This window comes from Cibotium barometz, chromosome 36, assembly GCF_041138505.1.
Source record: "Cibotium barometz isolate CiBa-2024 chromosome 36, ASM4113850v1, whole genome shotgun sequence".
Lineage (NCBI taxonomy): Eukaryota > Viridiplantae > Streptophyta > Polypodiopsida > Cyatheales > Cibotiaceae > Cibotium > Cibotium barometz.
Window position 1 is genome coordinate 43,044,829 of NC_141081.1, and position 20,588 is coordinate 43,065,416.

At 37.5% G+C, this 20,588-nt stretch overlaps 1 protein-coding gene across 1 annotated transcript; it reads right to left on the reverse strand.

The window, feature by feature from the left end:
* Window positions 1-12,980: 12,980 nt before the first annotated feature.
* LOC147617916 (ethylene-responsive transcription factor ERF012-like) lies at window positions 12,981-14,151 on the reverse strand. The gene has a single exon (XM_086775601.1). The coding sequence runs from the start codon at window positions 14,003-14,005 to the stop codon at window positions 13,421-13,423; it is 585 nt and encodes a 194-aa protein (XP_086631727.1). The 5' UTR covers window positions 14,006-14,151; the 3' UTR covers window positions 12,981-13,420.
* Between the last annotated feature and the right edge of the window lie 6,437 nt (window positions 14,152-20,588).

Sequence of the window (20,588 nt, forward strand, 5' to 3'; positions counted from 1 at the left end):
ACACCTCCTCATGCAAATCTTCATTCAAGAACGCAGTCTTTATGTCCAACTGATATACATTCCAACCATTATGAGCTGCTAATGCACAAATGCTACAAATGGTAGTCATACGACAAGTGGGAGCAAAGGTCTCATCAAAATCAATGCCCTTTGCTTGAGCATAACCCTTTGCAACAAGTCTAGCCTTATAGCGATTAACACTGCCATCTGGCTTTCGTTTCAACTTTACATCCAATGACCTTTTTACCAATAGGCAAATCACACAAAGACCATGTACCATTCTTCATTATAGCATCATACTCACTTTGCATTGCAGCCAACCAATTTTTTGATTTTTGTGCCTCATCAAATGAAAGAGGTTCTTTCTCTTCACACATACTAGACACAGCCAACCATGTACCATTCTTCATTATAGCATCATACTCACTTTGCATTGCAGCCAACCAATTTCTTGATTTTTGTGCCTCATCAAATGAAAGAGGTTCTTCCTCTTCACACATACTAGACACAGCCAAAGCATAACAATCTGATGCATAAGAGGCATGCTGAAAACTTGAACAAGTACAACTAGACATAGGTCCATCAATTTTACTATCACGTAAGGTTTGCACCAGCCATTTAGGCATACCTCTAGCCTGCTCATTTTCAGCCCTATCCTCATAAATTAAATGAAATTTTCACACCTCAGAGTGGGGATTCCCCCTCATGAAGGAAGCACCTATTTCACATTTGTGGTGGAGTTTTAAACTCTCAAATAATGAGATATTTCATCTCTCCGCTCTCCTAATTCAAGTCTAGTTCCAAAAAGTAAGCTAAACTGACCCAAAAATGGTCAAAAATTGACCAAACTGATCTAGAAAATTCTAGAATCAGTTTGCTTGGTTAGAGGCTCATTTTTTCTTATAAATAGAAGCCTCCCCCCTTGTAGAAGCTTAATTTGTTTTATGCACTGCTACTCTACTCCTCCTTAGAGCCAAAAACATTAAGTTGTTTGATAATTCACTTGTTTTTGACTAATTCCTCTACAAAGAATTGGTGGCCACTCTTGATCCAAGAAAGAGTAGAACCCTCAATCTCTCAAGCCAAAGGAAAGCTCACAAAACTCCATGTAAGTTAGAAATTCTAAATTTTTTTTAATTCCATTCTATGGTTTCCTGATTTCTTGCTTTTTTTTAATGTGAAATTGGATGTTATGCCTTGCTGGAAAGGCTTCCCTATTCTCTTCATTGTGAATTCAGCCCTTCTTTATCCAAGATGTGTAATCAAATAAATAGAGTTAAACTTTTCATATTGTTTACTCTTAAAAAATGAGAATTGCTTACATTAGAGTGCTAAATTCATCTTGGGGTAAATTCTAAGTAGATTAGAATGAAAAAATTGAGAAATGGTCAGCCATACAAAGGAGGTTATGGCTAAATTTTCTTAAATTTTGTGGAAATAAGTTTTATCTTTATGTTATTCAAAAAGAGTAATCTCCTCCGTTTGTGTATTCCAAAAGTGTTATTTTCATTCTATGCATAGAAAGATGCATATTGGAAATATTTTTATTATAAAAGCATTATTTTCATTAGAATTAATTTCTATGCATAGAAAGATACATATTGAAAATATTTTTTATTATAAAAGCGTTATTTTCATTATAGAATTAATTTCTATGCATAGAAAGATGCATATTGAAAATATTTTTTTTATAAAAGTGTTACTTTCATCAAAATTGATTTTTATGCATAAAATGATGCATAAAGAATATAAAAGTGTTACTTTCACCAATATTAATTTTTTTGCATAAAATGATGCATAAAAGAATTTTTTTAATTATAAAAGTGTTACTTTTACCAATATTAATTTTTATGCATAAAAGATTTTTTTAATTATAAAAGTGTTACTTGCACCAATATTGATTTTTATGCATAAAGTGATGCATAAAAGAGTTTTTTATTATAAAAGTGTTACTTTCATTAAAATTGATTTTTATGCATAAAAGATTTTTTTTTCCGGTTGCAACAGTTGGCAGGGAGTGTTCAAAGGACGGCTCATGCAGCAAAAACCTGCCCAGGTCTTGACCAGCCTTGGTATGGTGAAAAATGGTGTGCTTCTGATACGATAGGCGAGGGCCGCCAAAGCGGTCCCTGAGTGAAGTACCAGGACACCTAAGGAGGATCCTGGAGGGTTCTGACCAGGCGATGCATGGGCTCGCGGTCCATGCGTATGTTGTGGAAGATATATATGTATGATGACAAAAAAAAATATTGTAATCTGTTTTACTGGATCTCGTTGCTAACCAGCTGGTCTAGACGGAGAGTCCAGAGTGATACCTGTTTTTGAGAAACAATGAGTTGGATGGAAATTTTGAGTTATGATATCTATAATCAATAACTGTTTGTTCAATGGATCATTTTATAAGTTCAAGTTTTAAAGAGGAGTGTGTGCGTATCTGTTTTCTAAAGCTAAAGTTAAGAAAGGCATTCAATTATGGGTGGGTGAGTAATTGTTTGGTTCTACCAATTCCCAGTGGTAGGGTTGTGGCTAACCCATGGGCCAGATGGGGTTAGGATGGAATCAGTAGAGTTTTAATAATGAAATTAAACAATAGGAATACACTTAGAACTCGAATAGTTAAATAATAACCTGAAGACTTCTCAAATGAATAGATCAACAACTGTGTCTGATTCAATTAGGAAAAAAGCGTTGATTTCTTCAAGTTAAGTCTGTAATAGTTTTTCTTCTATCTGGTTTAATTAGATGAAGGTTAGTTTAGTCTCTTGACCCCCTTAGAAAATTTATTAAGAAATTCAAAAAGGTGGAATCGTCCCCGTTTTTCGGGCAAGGAAAATTTTCCCGGTTTCGGTTTCGGTTTTGGAATGATCACCAGATTAGTCTAGTGCCCGGACATTCGAGGGCAAGGCCCCGAGTGGGAAACCCTACCCCGCGCAAGAGGAAGCTACTTCCGCTGCTACCAACCGAGAATCCGGTGCGCAGAGGGGGCAGTGGGATCCCACAGGGCTCATGGTCAAATTTTTGCAAATCAACTCAAAAGTGAGCAGAGTTTGGACATTTGGAATCTACACTTCGGGACCTTTTCAATGACATATAACATGATAAGATAAGCAAGTTTGAATATTTAAGAAGTCCCCAAATTTTTTGATGATGTGGCCACATCATCACCAATTTGAGGACTTCTTGAATAATAAAATTTTTTCATCATACTATATATCATTGGAAAGGTCTCGAGATGAGTAGATTCCAAATGTGCAATCTCCGCCAGCTTTTGATTTGATTTGCAAAAATTTCACCATGAGCCCATTTCTCTAGAGAGAGGAGGTGTGGAAAGCCTTAAGGTGCAAAAATGAGAGTAGCACCCCCTATGCATTCTCACTATAGAAGGCACTCCTCAAGCAATATCAGAGCACTCCCTCTACTCTCACCAAACTTCTCAACACTCGTAGTGCAACACTCATAGCTAAAACCCATCAAGAAAACCAGGAGTCCTCCCTCTAGACTGAGGCAAAGTACTCTACACACACCCATCCAACGGAACAAGGCACCAAAGCACACTACTTGTAAAGTGGGAACAAAGTGAGATAGACTAAGAGAAAAAAGATGAGGCTCCATAGCATCAACAAAGGTGAATAAAACTCATGAAATAGAAAAAAACTACTATCATCATTCAACTTCATCTCAAAGGGAATCTTGTTATTTACAATCATATGGTGGGGTTAAAACTCCCCTCACAAAGAAATCTTAATGCCAACCTCATGAAGCTAGTTAAGCTTATATCTAGGCTATCTATAGATAATTTCTTCTTGGTTGGCAATACACGTTTTAGGCTTGGCTAGATCCCATAATCAATTATACATGGCATGATTACAAATGGTGGAAAGAAGTGACGACCATATGTCAGTAACATTAACCAAATATGGTTTACAATGTCTTATATACACCTTTAAAGATTACCTTTAGCACAATAACATATAGTTATATGTGATTGAAGGCTATTTAAAGGTTACCTTTGGCACATAACATATAGTTATATATGCTTGAAGGCAATATACTCCTTTAGAACAACAATATATAGTTATATGTGATTGAAGGCTACATACTTCTTTCATGTTTGTTATTGTTATATTAATTGTGTACTCATTGTGTGTGTTTGTCTCATTGTAAGAGAATGTGTATTGTGGCCAACACAAAACAAGTGTTGGTATAACTTTTATTTTTCTTTTAATCTATTGACACACACACGCACACACACACACCCCTTTTTTGTAAAACCAATGCGTAATTACTTTAATGTATAGAGAGAAGCATGCTCATGCACACACACACACACACACACATCTACATATACGTATATGTATAGATGTATGTAGGGTAATAAGATTAAGTTAAGACACATATTTGTTTAGGTTAAGATTTTTTATCTTTTAGTAATAAAACAGGTCAGATTTACTAGTTAACATTTTGATTTGTTATAGTAAATAAAATCTTTAAAAGATTTTATTTAAAATTTTATGATATCTAGTTAGATTACTCATTGTATTATTTTGAGTTAGATTTATTAGAAAATATTTTGTTGATTACATTAATGAATATAACGTTTGAACGGGTTAGATTATTATAAAAAAAATTGTAACGAGTTAGATAAGTATAGCTAATGTTTTATTTAGTTCTACTAGATTATCTTTTATCATAACTTTTATGACTTAATGTCAGTAACTTATTAGAGTTTGTTTACAATGTTATGATTTTCTTGACTAGGGAATCTAATTAGGTTAAGGTTTATAAGTTTAGCCGAGGTTAGTTTTGAAATTTCTAGTTAAGTATATCAAGTTAATTAATACCTTAAACTTTAAAATCTATAAAGTAGGTAAGGTTATTCATGTAGCATTTTTAAAGCTATAGTGAAGAGATAATATCTTAATTAGCTACAATTATTTTTTTCTCCATCATTTACTATTATAAAAGTAGGACTGGGTGAATTAGTAGAGTATTTTTAGATAGAATTTATTAGTTGACCAGCGCTTACTTAGTGGGTTTCTGTGTGCTAGCAAAATGAGTTTTTTTGTTTATCTTTTACAAGTATAAAAGGAGTAGAGCTCCAAAGCAGATAATTAACAAGCTAGCATAGCATTAATGTATTGATATTAAAGTACAATAACAGGCGCAGCATATAGCACTGAAGTGCCGTTTGATTTCTTATTGAGGGGGTATTATGGCAGGATTGACGACATTCCTTGCTGTGGGATTGACACATGCTATTTTGATTAGAGCAAGCATATTATTATTTATCTTGTGTGCACTTGTCTAAACTACAATACATAGAAACCCCAAAATTAACACCTGCTTTTTGGCTTTGTGTTGATCTAGGTCCAAAATATCAAACTTCAACACTCTTCCAGCTTCCATCATCAAGTGTTTGGGTAGCTTGTCTATACAAGTCCAAAATTACCATACCCTTTCAAAGTTGCAAGACTACTCTCAACTTGAAATTGGATATTGGAAATGGCATGAGATGGCACATTTTGGTACTTCCAAAAAACATTTTGAAATGGTGTGTGAGATGGCACATTTTGGTACTTCACATTCCAAAAAATGTATTACTCAATCTTTGAAGCTGCATAAAATGTCAAAGTTATGCAGCATTGCACAAAATGAGAAAAGATTATATCATCTTAAGGATCCCTTCACTAGACCTACCATCGCATATCCATGTTTCCTTATAGTCAATAGGATAGGGTTACATAGATAACCCATCAATTGAACCAATGTATGAATTTGAAATTTATGTAATTAACCTTAATCAATTCAAAAACCGAACGATACAAAAAAGTTTCATCTTCTTGGTACCACCGTTCATAAAAAAGGGCAAGGTTTACACTTCTATTTTAGTTTACTAGTTATAGTTGAGGAAGAGTTCTAGTAGTTGAGGAAGAGTTCTAGTAGTTTATTATTTTTATTTATTAATTTAATTTTATAACCAAGGTTCACTATAACTTTAAGGGGGTTAAGCGACACCATTGTAGCGATAAAACTTATGAGTGTTACTTATATAGTGACACTTATGTGCTTAGGGGGTGCACTACTAAGAAACCCTATGTATCACATGCGTTCAAGGGGTATTTAAAAAACCCCTACTTGTGAATTTTTATGAATAAAATGACCACTTTTTCTTTATGGACTTGCGTATTTTTATCATAAACCACATATATAAGAATTTTTACTAGATACTTGTAGATTTTATGATAAAGATGTAGGACACTGTAAGGATTATGTAGGTATCATAGGCCTCTATCCATCCCTATGTTTGGAACAAAGAAAAGGAGTTACTGAGAGTCTAAAAATTGTTACAAGGATGGAGGGAAGGTTAGGAGGCATAAAGAGCTCAAGCATTTCTTCACTATCATGAGAGTACTCTACACCATGAGAGCTCAAGCATTTCTTCACTATCATGCAAAATTGTAGAGTTCATTAGAGTACTCTACACCATGACAAAAAGTAAAGGACTATGGGGTGTGAGGAATAAGTATACATGGCTGTATAATCTATAAGATATATATCATTATGAAAAATAGCGGTTACCATGGTAGGATGAGCATCTCGACATGAATTTTGTTGAACTAAATCAAAGTACCTTCTAGTTAGATTCTCATATCTATGTCATATTGTAAGACAGAGAGGGTTAGTATGGCAAAGAAAGGTGTTAAAGTCTGAGGAAGGGCTTAAGGAACCACCACCGCAAACGACAGGTTAAGCCAACTGCAAAGCACGCTCCATGAGGCGCTTCATTCTTGCATTTGGTTCTTTAGCCTATGGCTTGAGCTACTATCTCAACTGCTGCTCCAAGTGGCTATCCTTTGATCTTATTCATTCAATAATCTCATGATGGCCTCTTCCTTTATAGCTCTTACCTATAAAAGCTGATCATAATTTGTAGTAGCTTCTTGTGTTGCTTTGACTCATGTTTCTATAGCTGTAGCATTTTTTCTTGAAGTACCTCATTATTCTTTTGTAATTCTGTATTTGATTCCTAGATAGAGGTTGTGAGGTGCGCCCACAGCTTACTAGTAGCTATTGGTGGCCATGTCCAGCTGCTCTTTTCTTACTTTGATCTCTACATTATGGACTTCGATCCCCTATGCATGCTACTTGCTCACAACTCTTCTATTCTTTCTCAAGATATTTAATCCTCTGATTCCTTACCTCTTTGTTCTTATGCAATTTAGTGATCCGTTCCTCTACCAAATTTTTGCTTGCCTCAAAGTCTCTATCTAGTGTAGTTTTTCTTAGAGCTCTTATACTTTTGCCCCTTAAAACATTCCTTGCAACTCTTTAATATTCTCATTGACCTGGGCTTATAACCTGTGAGTTTCCTCATCAATCATGATCCATGAATTCTAATACCTTCTTATCAAAATCTACCATCATATCATTGAGGTGGTGCTTGATCGCGGGGGATTTATCCTAGTGAGCATTTTCTAGTGAGCTCTTTTTGGGAATCGGGCGAGCGGATTCCCTCCCCCATCCATCAAGACAGAGAGGGGCGAAGAGATTTGGGGAGATTTTGAGAGGGAGAGAGCCAAAGAGAGCCAGAGGAAGCGAAAAAGAGAAAAACATGACAACATCATATCCTCTACATCGAGATTATTGCTTCAAAGTGAAAATAAAATTAAGTTTATTCACGTACAACTTCCAAATACAGAAATGTGAAAATCATCATCTTTACTACTATGGGCCTCACTTGTCTTCTAGGGTGAAGGCACAAAGTAAGCAAACGATGTTGGTACCCTTCCAAACTTTCTCTAGCAAGACATGCTCAGACGATTCATCAACAAAACTATGGGCTTGCCATATCATAATTAAGCCCACCACTTTGGTTAATAAAGGCGTATTTTACACTTTTTTGGAGAAGAGTGAGTATGTATTAATTTTTTTAAATACATGTAATTTTAGATAAGGGGCTGTGAGATTTGTGGAATAGCTTGCCTCTCTCTTCTCTCTCTAGCTCACCATTCCCCTCTCATTTCCCTAAGATTTCTAACCGTTTAATGCTCGTAACATGAACACCCTTCATCAATAGTAGATGACCATGTTCTAAAATACCATACCTACTTGAAAATGCACAACCCATAGCGAGAGGTGGAAGAGGTAGAGAGGGTGGGGAGAAAGATGTTGCACAATCGAACCCTCTACGATGAGATTTCTTTGACTAAGGTTACAAAAGTCCCAAAATACTATAGGACAAGTGATATTCCATACATTCAATTGTCTAATTTAGGGTAGGTTCTCCTATGAGACAAGGCATTGTAAAGCTCCAAGTTCACTAGGATAGGTTGGTGGATGAACATATTCTCATTTTGGATCAAGCCAAGCACACATAAATAAATGAAGTACAAGTGCTTACCTGTAAGATATGGCTTCTTCTTGGATTCTCTATCTGCAAAATTTGGACATGTACAACATGGCTTGTCTTGAAAAGATGCAAGGGAGAAGAGAGCTTGAGCTCTTGCAAGCACACACACACACTCACAAAACCCTAAAAGAGAACACACAAGGTGAGAGGCTGAAAATCTTCGTCTTCTTCACACAACACTCAACACACCATATACAAAGATAAGAGTACACACAATATGAAAAGGTACTCAACCAAATACATACTAGGGTTCTCTATAGTGTGAACCCAACTAAATGAGCTGGAGCTATAACTATGCCAGTCTCTAGAATGGCTGTCACATAGCCTGTCATCCGAGTTGCCGCATAGCACCCATGATCTCACCAACCATGCCAGTGGTGTAAGTGTGGGGCCTATCCCCCGAGATCCCAAAACTTATCAATATATTTCTACATGATTTCTCCCTTATCGAGCATGAGCCCTCGCCAGGCTGTAAGAACATCATCTTTGGCATGGTCGGTTAGAAATTGTATCATAATTGCTAACCAACAACCTACCCATATCTTTGGAGCTAGTCCTTGCATATACGAAGGCTTGCCCACCATTGACGAGAACTCTTTTGGAAGTGCATAGCTACATGACGTAGCTTGGACCTTTCTGTAAAATGTTCTCCACCGAAGGTGGCATCAAATTGTTGGATAAAAGCTATCACTTTGTTCGTATGCCCGTATGCACCATCATAGGAAAGAAAGGTGATGTTCTTTCCTGCTTCTTTGAATTTTTGAAGTTTACAAGCTCTTTTCCAAAGCACAATAAGTCCTCTTGTGCTTTCGTGAAGAACGCACCTTGTGAGAAGACCGCTCGTGTGACGAGATGATGATTCTCTTGAGTATGATGAAGTAGGAGAACTTGAAAGTAAAGAGGGAGACCTTCTTCTTCATTGATGATGTTTCCCCCTTTCCCTTCTCCCACTCCATGAGGAGCTACAATCAGTGCCCACATTAGGATGATGCCTCTTTGATGAATGATTAGGAGAATGAGGTACTCGTCATCTTCAAGGTGCACCTTCTGAAGAGTGCTCCTCTTGATCACTTTCCCTTGTGATTTGCTTATTTCTTCTTGGAGAGTCAGGCTCTCTAGAAAGATTTTGTTCATGGGTGCTTGAGGGAATTAATTGATGTGATTGCATGAGTGCTTGCACCATGGGTTGAAAACATGGGTTCTCTTATGCCTCATGAAGCTTTTGAACCAAGTACTGCAATGCTTGCATTCCTTCAATTGAAGCTTCGTCGTCCTCCTTCTAATTGATTGTGTGCACGTCAATCCCTTCTTGCATGTGATCAGTTGGATTCTTTCTAAGGTAGGAACTGTTGAAAGAACGGTAGAGGGAGAGGAGACACACACACAGGAGCAAACCCTAATGTATATTGTAAACCCTAACCATAGAGGGAAGCCATCTCCCTTCTCACACAATGCAAAAAGCCATAATCCATAATACACACAACACACTAGTTATGTCCACACACATCTAACCCTAGCTAATGTCCACACACTATGACCAACTGGACGCGGTCATTTATGTCTCACACATGTTCCTACCTAACATGCCAGCACATAGCATAGCTGGCTCACACTGACATCGAGCTTGAACCTCAACAGCCCCTCTCAAGCTCATGATGTACTACCGATGAAGATGTAGATGAGCTTGGGATATCAAGACTCTCAACACTCTCCCTCAAGCTCATCCCATGTACTCCCAACATAGTACGGAAGTACTCAAACTTCTCCCTGCTGCTAAGCGGCTTTGTAAAGATGTCTGCCACCTGCTCATCAGTCTTCACATACTGTAGATCAACTGTACCATCCAGCACCTTCTCTCTGACAAAATGATAATGGACCTCTATGTGTTTGGTCCTCGCATGAAATGCTAGATTCTTGGCCAACTGTATACTGCTCATGTTGTCATAATGAATGAACTTTGCCATCAATAGGCTCACCCAAATCTGCCAAGAGACTCTTTAACCAAATTCCTTCACAAGTAGCAATGGCTGTACCCCTGTATTTAGCCTCTGTACTAGATAAAGCAACTGTAGGTTGCTTCTTGCTACTCCAACTCACCACGGCACTTCCAAGTGTAAAGGCATAACCACTAGTAGACCTCCTATGATATGAGCTACCTGCCCAATCAACATCTGTGTAGCCATGTATATCCAAGCCTTTACCACTCTCATAAAGTAGACCATAATGTGCAGTGGTCTTTACATATCACATAATGTGTCTCACTGCATCCAAATGAGGTTTTCTGGGGCTCTTCATAAACTGGCTTACTAGCCCCACAGCATAACTCAAATCTGGGCGTGTAATAGTCATGTAAATGAGACTACCAACCATCTTTCTGTACATAGATGGATCATCCAACTCCTCACCAAAATCAGCCCGCAGTTTCACATTCTGCTCCAAAGGTGTACTCATAGGCTTACACCCTGTCATGCCATATTTTGCCAACATATCCAATGCATATTGGCATTGCACTAACCATGTACCTGCATGGCCTTTGATCACTTCTATTCCAAGAAAGTATCTCATCTCACCCAAATCTTTCATGTCAAACTGCCCACTCAATGCTTTCTTGACATGCATCACATCTGTAACATGATCACCTGTGATAATCAAGTCATCCACATAGATGACAAGTAAAACAATCCCATGATCTGTCTTCTTCACATAGAGTGAAGAATCTGCTGTAGAAACCTGAAATCCAAGGGAGATAAATCATAAGATATCTGCTCATCTTATCACTCCAAGCACGAGGTGCTTGCTTCAAACCATATAATGCCTTTTTCAATCTGTATACATGAGTGGGATATCTTGGGTGTACATAACCTTCTGGTTGTGCCATATATACCTCTTCTTGTAAATCACCATTTAGAAATGCATATATGACAAGGGTACCCACTCCCTTGCTTGGTCTCCTCCTTCATTATGTTTTAGGTACTCCTCACTTGTGCTCTTCTCCCCCCAACTTCTATTTAAAGAGCCCTTTGGTCCTCCCTTGGGAGATATAGAATGCTTATGCTAGCTTTTTGCCATGCTCATTTTACTATTTTAGAAGGTCTTCTCCTTGCTCTCTCTCTTGAAGGCAACCTCCATAACCAAACTTCATCTTCTTCTTCCTCCCTACTAAAGAGATTAATTCCTACTTGGTGGAAGGTGAACCCTAACCTTTTGCTAAACTCTCACCTCCAAGCTTCTTACCCTCTCTTGCAAACAAGCTCAACATCCTTCATTGGTAAGTTTCCTTGGAGATGCCTCAAATCATCTTGCTCATCGAGGAAATAGCTCTCATCACTTGAGCTTACATCAATGATAGATATAGACTCACCCACAATAGGCATAGGCTCTCTATTTCTAACATATAATGTCCCTAGTTGACCATCTAGAGGGGAGTTATATCTCAAGTTGACCATCTAGAGGGGAGTTATGTCATACATATCCTCGTTGCAATTTTTTTTTCCCTAAGGTGTGGTGAAAACATCCAAAGTTGACAGTATTTGCATCCATTCATGATCATCTAGAAGATGCTCGTGGAATGGAGTGGACACATATTCCTCATCTTCTAGAGCCCTATTGATACATCTTTCATTTGCCTCTAGAGTGCCCTCACTTGTGGCATAAAAAATCCATGAACTCTTAAGGTATACCCATGAGTTTGTGTGCCCTTGAGAGAGAGAGCAAGACGTAGAGAACAATGGGGGTGTGATATATATATATATATATATACCCATGAGTTTGTGTGCCCTTGAGAGAGAGCAAGACGTAGAGAACAATGGGGTGTGTGATATATATATATATATATATGAGTTTGTGTGCCCTTGAGAGAAAGAGCAAAATGTAGAGAACAATGGGAGTGTGATATATATATATATATATATATATATATATTCATGACTATGTGTGCCTTGAGAGGGAAAGAAATGCTCATGTGCTTGATAAAGTAATTACAAAATTGGTATGGAGAGAGAGAGAGAGAGAGAGAGAGAGAGAGAGAGAGAGAGAGTTTGAGTGAATGTGTGCACACAGATGCTTGAATGGAAGAGAGCTGTAGAGAGAGAGAGAGAGAGAGAGAGAGAGAGAGAGAGAGAGAGAGAGAGAGAGAGGAGGGGGGTTAATTCAAGGATTAGTAAGTACAGAGAAGGAAAAAGTATATTTTTAAGTTGAGCATCATAGATAGAGAGAATAAAAATAGTGAGAATTGGAGAGAGGGGGGAAGTTATATTCAACAAAAGGAGAAAAACATGACACATACACACATCATACATACATACGTGCATGCATGCATTTTATATGTGCGTACATATGCATGCACACGCATTTTATATGTGCATGCATATGTACGCATGCATTTTATATGTGCATGTGTGTATCTTTCTTTGTATACCTCTCAAACTATCTCTCTTATACTCAATACCTTTGTTTCTCTCTTTCTCCACACACACACACACACACAGAGTAGTGCTTGGAGAAAATTTAGGGAAAAAGTTTGAAAAGCTTTCCCTCAAAAGCTAGCAAATTTTGAAGGTTTCCTCACCTCCTTATTCTCTTGGTAGGAGGAGTACATTATTATTATATTTAAAAAAACTCAATGGAAGGGCTTATAACTTCTTACCTAAGTAGAGATCTACTACACAACCAAAAAACGTGAAGCTACATTTAGACCCTAAACGACTACTTGGGCCATCCATTTAAGGTTGGTTTAATGAATACAAAAGAAGGTCTAGACATTTTTCCCAATTTGTAGAGCACAACAACATCATGAGCTTTTGCAGAGAGGCATAGCATACCTAGCCAAATGTGGAGGCATAGAATACCTAGCCAAATGTGGTGAGGGGACCCGAGGAGGGGGGGTTGGACGCCTCATGCCCCCATCGCACCTAGCTAGGTATGTGGAGCCTCGTCCTAAGAAGCTCACGATCTTTGAATACAATAGGGGTGCCCAAGATAAGATCTGGATCAGAAATTAGTGCACTGCTACTATATCGTGTGAGGAAATTGATCAGGACGCGGAAAGGGAGGTGAGCCATGAAGGAAATCTCGAGGCATATTAAGATCTTGAGGATGACTGTTATTATCATCAAGAGAGCGGTCTTTAAAGACGAGCGTGTGCGGAGCAGGGGGGAAGGGCGAGCAGCAGCTTGTAAGGGTAGGCAATGGCCGAGCGCTTGCGGCTGCTAAATAGGCTAAGTGCTGGATGTCCTTAGGGGAAGAGGGGGCAGGGGAAGGGAGGGAGGGAAGAGAATGAGGAAAATTGAAGGCAGCAGCCGCCGCCTGTGGGCCGCGCAGGCAGAGGGTGGCGGCATCAAAAGCACGAGCCGCCATCTCCGCCGTCTCATAAGATCCCAGCCAAATGCGAGATCTCTTATGGGGCTCCCTTATTTCAGCTACCCACTTGCCCCAACTCCGCCTTCTGACTCCCTTGAACTTCCTAACTCCTGCATGAACCAGCTTCTTTCCATCAGGTACAAGATCTAGATCTCTCTTTGCTGCAGGCGTTGCTGCGATGGTGCGTGATTGTTCGGATTCGGTGAGCGGACTCCCGGCATGCAAAGAAGCAACCATCTTCTTGCTCTCAGGTTATTTAAGTAGAGCTCAGCAATCAATATGTGTAATAATACAGGCAAATTATGCAAGAGTGAACGGAAAGATCAGAGAATAATTCTCTTTTGCGCGAGCTCCTCCTCTTGTGTGTGTACAATTGAGACGACTGTCGTAGTATAAGCTAGATATAAAGAGCTGCGAGTTCTCCCTATACGCTGTTTGCGCGTATCCCTGTTTACGCTGCGCGTATGATAACGCGCGTCAAATTTATCCACGAATATATATATATATATATATATATATATATATATTGGTTTAAAGGTCACTTTTCCACACGGTGAATCAGATTTTTTATTTTTTTTAAAGGCCAAGACGTTTCTCAAAGATCCTCTTTGGTCAATAAGATTTCACAATCGTTACACACGAGGATTCTCATGTTTTTCCTTTTCATCCTATTCTCAATTTTTTGCTTTTTAATCCTCCCTTTAGGCAACCATTATAGTGGTGATTGGGTCCTTTAAGGTTTTTTAGCAAAAAAGATAGCTTACTTAAGTGTTGTCATTTATTCCACCATTGATTATTTAATAATTTATTTTAAAAAATGAGTTATTTTATCTTTTAAAAAAAAAATTGTAATTATTGGAAACTTTTATATTGGTGATACATCCTTGTGTGTATAATTAAGTAACACTAAATATAACCATTTTCATTGTTCCTAGTACTTTTAGTGTTATCTTTTTGAAACCTACGTAGTATCTCGATCTAGAGAAAGAGAGAGAGAGAGAGAGAGAGAGAGAGAGAGAGAGAGAGAGAGAGAGATGAACAATTTATATACATCTTTTTACTATCAAAACTTGATTTTATTAGTTTTAGAAGGTGTGATAGAGAAAAAGTGGAAGAGAACCATCATATTGTAGAATATAGATAATTCTACATCATAATGTACAATATAGATACTCAAAAGGATCACATATTAGAGATTGTGGCATAGACTTCCCTTCCTTATGGAAGCAGGACTTGCACACTCCGACTGGCTTTCCCACACTACTTTCCAACAATCCAATATCAGACAGTCTACCTCAAGAGAAGTGCATTCAACACAACTCTCAAGTTAAGAATAGCCACAACTGGATGGCAGCCGCTCACGCAACCATCTGTGCAACTCGTGCAATTCGCCATTAATGGCAATCAACATGTGGAGCTTCCTTATCCTCCACGTCATGTCTAAAAAGGCTGCTACCTTCATGCAATTCAGAAAAGGACCTTACGCCATCAAAAGGAAGCCATTCAGTCCATTTTGCTTCTAATAGGCATACCTTCTATATGTATGTGTCTATTTTGAACGCGGAATTAATGGGAGTAGGTGGGAATTTTGTGCTAGAAAAACATGGTGCAATGAATGGGCAGTTCTAATGAGTGACAAACCACAAACCACATTTACATACATGTGTGCATGATCACTCATGGAGAGAGAGAGAGAGAGAGAGAGAGAGAGAGAGAGAGAGAGAGAGAGAGAGAGAGAGAGAGTAATATTAGCACCTTCAAACCATAAGTTATATAATGATACTGTGAATACATTGAGGCATGGAAATGCAATCTTGTGGATATCTTCAGGTACAATTCTTATTTGATGATATCCACTTTTCAAATCAATCCTACTATAGTAGGTTGATCCTTGGAGCTTATCAAAAATGTCTTCAGTCCTAGGGACTGGAAAACAATTCTTGATAGTGTTCTTGTTTAGCGCCGCACGATAGTTCACACACATATGGTATGGTCCATCCTTCTTTTGCACTAGTAACACTAGAGAGCAATAAGGAGAGGAGCTGGGATGCCCCATTTCTTTCTCTAGAAGCTCATTGACTTGCATCATTAATTCCTCTTGTTGTGCTAAAGATACTCTATAGGGAGGCCTATTTGGAGGGGAACTTCCTTGAATAAGCTCTATCTTATGGTCATCGTTTCCTCGAGATGGAGGCAACTCATTAGGGATAGAATCCGCAAAGCAATCATCATACTTATTTAGGAAAGACATTATATTTGTTTCAAGATTTTCATGGATATCTTTACCCTTATCATTTGAAGTTTGAGAATCATTAGCAACATTTTGGTTCGGGGAATCTTTGACATAAATCATGTACGCAAGAAGAGATGATTTCATTACTTTCTAAAGAGAATTGTTGCTTACAATAGGAATCAAATTACCTTTGCTTTCAGCCTTAATCCTAATATCTCTACCCATATGATTAAAAGAAACTACCCTATCAGGAAATTTTAGTTGCGCATATGTACAATGAAACCATGGCGCTCATAGAATAACATCTTTATGCAACAGAGGGGAAATATAGAACTCTTTTCTATCAACATAATCTTGGATATAGAGCCTTAGCTTCCTAGTTAATGGTGTAACAGGGACTTCTTGGCCTTTAAAGGCTCCCATGGCTTCTAGAGATGGTCCCATCTCTTCCATTTGTATGCCCAGCCTTTGTGCTAGCTCTACTGAAATAAAATTATGTGTGGAACCAGGGTCAAATAACATAAAAGCATTTTGGTCCCTGATCTTTCCCCACACAAAGCATAGCTATATGAAGGCTTAGGATCTTGATATTCACACGAGAAAATATTGGTTGCTTGTGGCATCTCTTTCTTTGCTCCTTTGTGCGGGCAAGCACGATAGCTATGACCTTGTTTGCCATACTTTAAGCGACCATTCTCCTTTCGATACTTCTCAAGCTCTTTCGGTGAAAGCCTTCTTTGCCCCTTGAAAACTTCTTTTTGTTGCCATTGGACTTTTGGTCCTTTTGAAGATGTTCATTGAATTTATCCTGCTTTTCCAACAGCTTAGGAGCCCCTTTATTGGTAGAGAAATTTTTTGCGGCGAACCATAGAGTGATGTATCACTTCAGAAATAGTTTTGGGCTTCTGTGCATTCACATAGGCCTTCATATCTTCAGGAAGACTCACACAATACTGTTGCTTTTGCTCAGAGAAGTTAATCTTTTTGAAGACTAATGCTTTGAGATGGAGATCCCAAAACTTATCAATATATTTCTACATGATTTCTCCCTTATCGAGCTTGAGCCCTCGCCACGCTATAAGAACATCATCTTTGGCATGGTCGGTTAGAAATTGTATCATAATTGCTAACCGACAACCTACCCATATCTTTGGAGCTAGTCCTTGCATATACGAAGGCTTGCCCACCATTGACAAGCACTCTTTTGGAAGTGCATAGCTACATGACATACCTTGGACCTTTCTGTAAAATGTTCTCCACTAAAGGTGGCATCAAATTGTTGGATAAAAGCTATCACTTTGTCCGTATGCCCGTATGCACCATCATAGGAAAGAAAGGTGATGTTCTTTCTTGCTTCTTTGAAATTCTAAAGTTTACAAGCTCTTTTCCAAAGCACAATAAGTCTTCTTGTGCTTTCGTGAAGAACGCACCTTGTGAGAAGACCGCTCGTGTGACGAGATGATGATTCTCTTGAGTATGATGAAGTAGGAGAACTTGAAAGTGAAGAGGGAGACCTTCTTCTTCATTGATGATGTTGCCCCCTTTCCCTTCTCCCACTCCATGAGGAGCTAGAATCAGTGCCCACATTAGGACGATGCGTCTTTGATGAATGATTAGGAGAATGAGGTACTCGTCGTCTTCAAGGTGCACCTTCTGAAGAGTGCTCCTCTTGATCACTTTCCCTTGTGATTTGCTTATTTCTTCTTGGGGTGGAGAGCCAGGCTCTCTAGAAAGATTTTGTTCATGGGTGCTCGAGGGAATCAATTGATGTGATTGCATGAGTGCTTGCACCATGGGTTGCAAAGAGGGGCTCTCTTATGCCTCATGAAGCTTTTGAACCAAGTACCGCAATGCTTGCATTCCTTCAATTGAAGCTTCGTCCTCCTTCTAATTGATTGTGTGCATGTCAATCCCTTCTTTGCATGTGATCAGTTGGATTCTTTCTAAGGTAGGAACTTGGCAAAAATTCACACCCATGAGCAATCTCTGATTTAAAAATTAACCTAGATGAGGAGGGTTAACAGTGCCACCCTCGAGACAATTTTGGCTAAAGGACTTTCTAGAGCTCACTAGTACCAAAACCAAAGGTACCCTCTTATGCAAAGGTGTGCTAGTAAGACAATAGCTCCCTCTAGATACAAAAGCAGACAAGAGAGGATAATTACTCCTACCACACCTTACATTAGTTTTTAAATAGTTGTCTCTATTCATGAACTTTGATTATTTCCCCCTTCAAAAAGAAGAAAAAGCCTACGCTCTGATACTAATGAAACCTTAATAGTTAATTTCTTGTTGCAATTTATTTATTGTGAGATAACAATCATAGAAAAATCAACGTAACCATTGCCAAGCAAAAACTTAATGATTAGCACATATAACCTTAGCTTCCGTACTTAATGATTCCTATGGTTATTCCCATAGCTTATGACTCATGGTTCTTTAGCATGCACACAAACATACACACATGACTGAGCCATAGCAATCCACTTAGTGTTACTAATCGCAAGTTTCACAATCTTCATAAGAAAGAAAAAATCATTAAGTGATTATAACATGTGAATCAAACATATAGTGGGTACGAAAGAGATTAGCCACTTGCTCCTCTAACACATACACACGCATAGCCACTTGCTTCATAAGAAAGAAAAAATCATTAAGTGATTATAACATGTGAATCAAACATACAACAGTGGGTACGAAAGAGATTAGCCACTTGCTCCTCTAACACATACACATGCATAGCAATCACAAAGAATAGAAACTTGCACAAGACACACACTGAGGGCTGCATTTATGAGGTCGGCCCCTCTCAAAAGGCTTTGTAATTATCAAGTTCTCTTAAGCTTACATCAAAGAGATGACTTAAAACGAATTGTCCTTAGGCCATTTTTTGATGCCCCATGGCCAACCTAAAAATCACCTTGAGTGTAAGATTCCTCCCCATCCTCTCAAGCTGTCAAGTATCTTCTCTTGTAATCAATCCCCTCTTCAGATTAATAAAAGATCTTGTTTCTATCTATTTTGGCTTAGAGAGAGATAAAATATTCTAGAGAGAGGTTATTCAGATTTTAGATATTTTTGGATGGAAAAATATATCTTCTTATTAAAATAAATTTCCCCGAAGCAGAAGTTCAAAAAGATTTTCAGAAGGTGCATTAGAAATAAATTATAGTCTATTTCAAAAGGCCTTATCTTAAGAGTCCAGATTTTTTGAAAATTTTAAATAAAGGTTCTGAGGGGCCAATCAGATTCATCCAAATGTATGGAGGAGATAAATTGAAGAAATAAAGAAAATCCCCTCGAAAATGAGTAAATACTCACATAAGATGAAGAGTAGACTAAGGACCAAAGGAAATACTAAAAAAATGAAATTTTAACACCTCAGAGTGAGGATTCCCCCTCATGAAGGAGGCGCCTATTTCACATGTGTGGTGGAGTTTTAAATTCTCAAATATTGAGATATTTCATCTCTCCTCTCTCCTAATTCAAGTCTAGTTAGTAAGCTAAACTGACCCAAAAATGGTCAAAAATTGACCAAATTGATCTGGAAAATTCTAGAATCAGTTTGCTTGGTTAGAAGCTCACTTTTTCCTATAAATAGAAGCCTACCCCTTTGTAGAGGCTTAATAGTGTTTTATGCACTGTTACTCTACTCCACCCCAGAGCCAAAAACAGTGAATTTATTAATAAAGTTTTTTACCTTTTCCTCTTCAAAAGAATTGGTGGCCACTCTTGTTGCAAACAAGAGTAGATCCCTCAAACCATCAAGCCAAAGGAAAGCTCACAAAAATTCATGTAAGCTAGAAATCCTACTTTTTATTTATTCCATTTAATGGTTTTCTAATTTTAGTTTTCTTTAAAATGAAAAATGATGTTATGCCTTGTTGGAAAGGCTTTCCCCCTTGCTTCATTCTTAAATTCAGCCTTTCTTTATCCTAGATAAGTAATCAAATTGTTAGAATTAAACTTTTTATATTGTTTCTCTTTTTAAAAGTGGAATTTGATTAGTTTAGAATGCTTTAAACCATTTGGGATAATTTTTAAGTAACTTGAGGATAGAAAAAAATTGAAAAATGGTCAGTCATACAAAGGAGGTTATGGCAAAAATTTCTTAAATTTTATGAAATAAGTTTTATCTTTTATTACTCAAAAAGAGTAATCCCCACCATTTGTGTATTTTAAAAGTGTTATTTTCATTCTAGGCATAGAAAAATGCATAGTAGAAATATTTTTATTATAAAAGTGTTATTTTCATTAAAATTTAAATTCTATGCATAGAAAGATGCCTATTGGTTATTTTTTTATTATAAAAGAGTGATTCTCATTAGATTTAAATTCTATGAATAGAAAGATGCATATTGGTTATTTTATTATTATAAAAGAGTGATTATCATTAGATTTAAATTCTATGCATAGAAAAATGCATATTGGTTTTTATTATTATTATTATAAAAGAGTGAATTTCCTTAGATTTAAATTCTATGCATAGAAAGATGCATATTGGAAATAAAATTTTTATTATAAAAGTGTTACTTTCATCAATATTGATTTTTATGCATAAAAATGACACATAAAAGATTTTTTTTA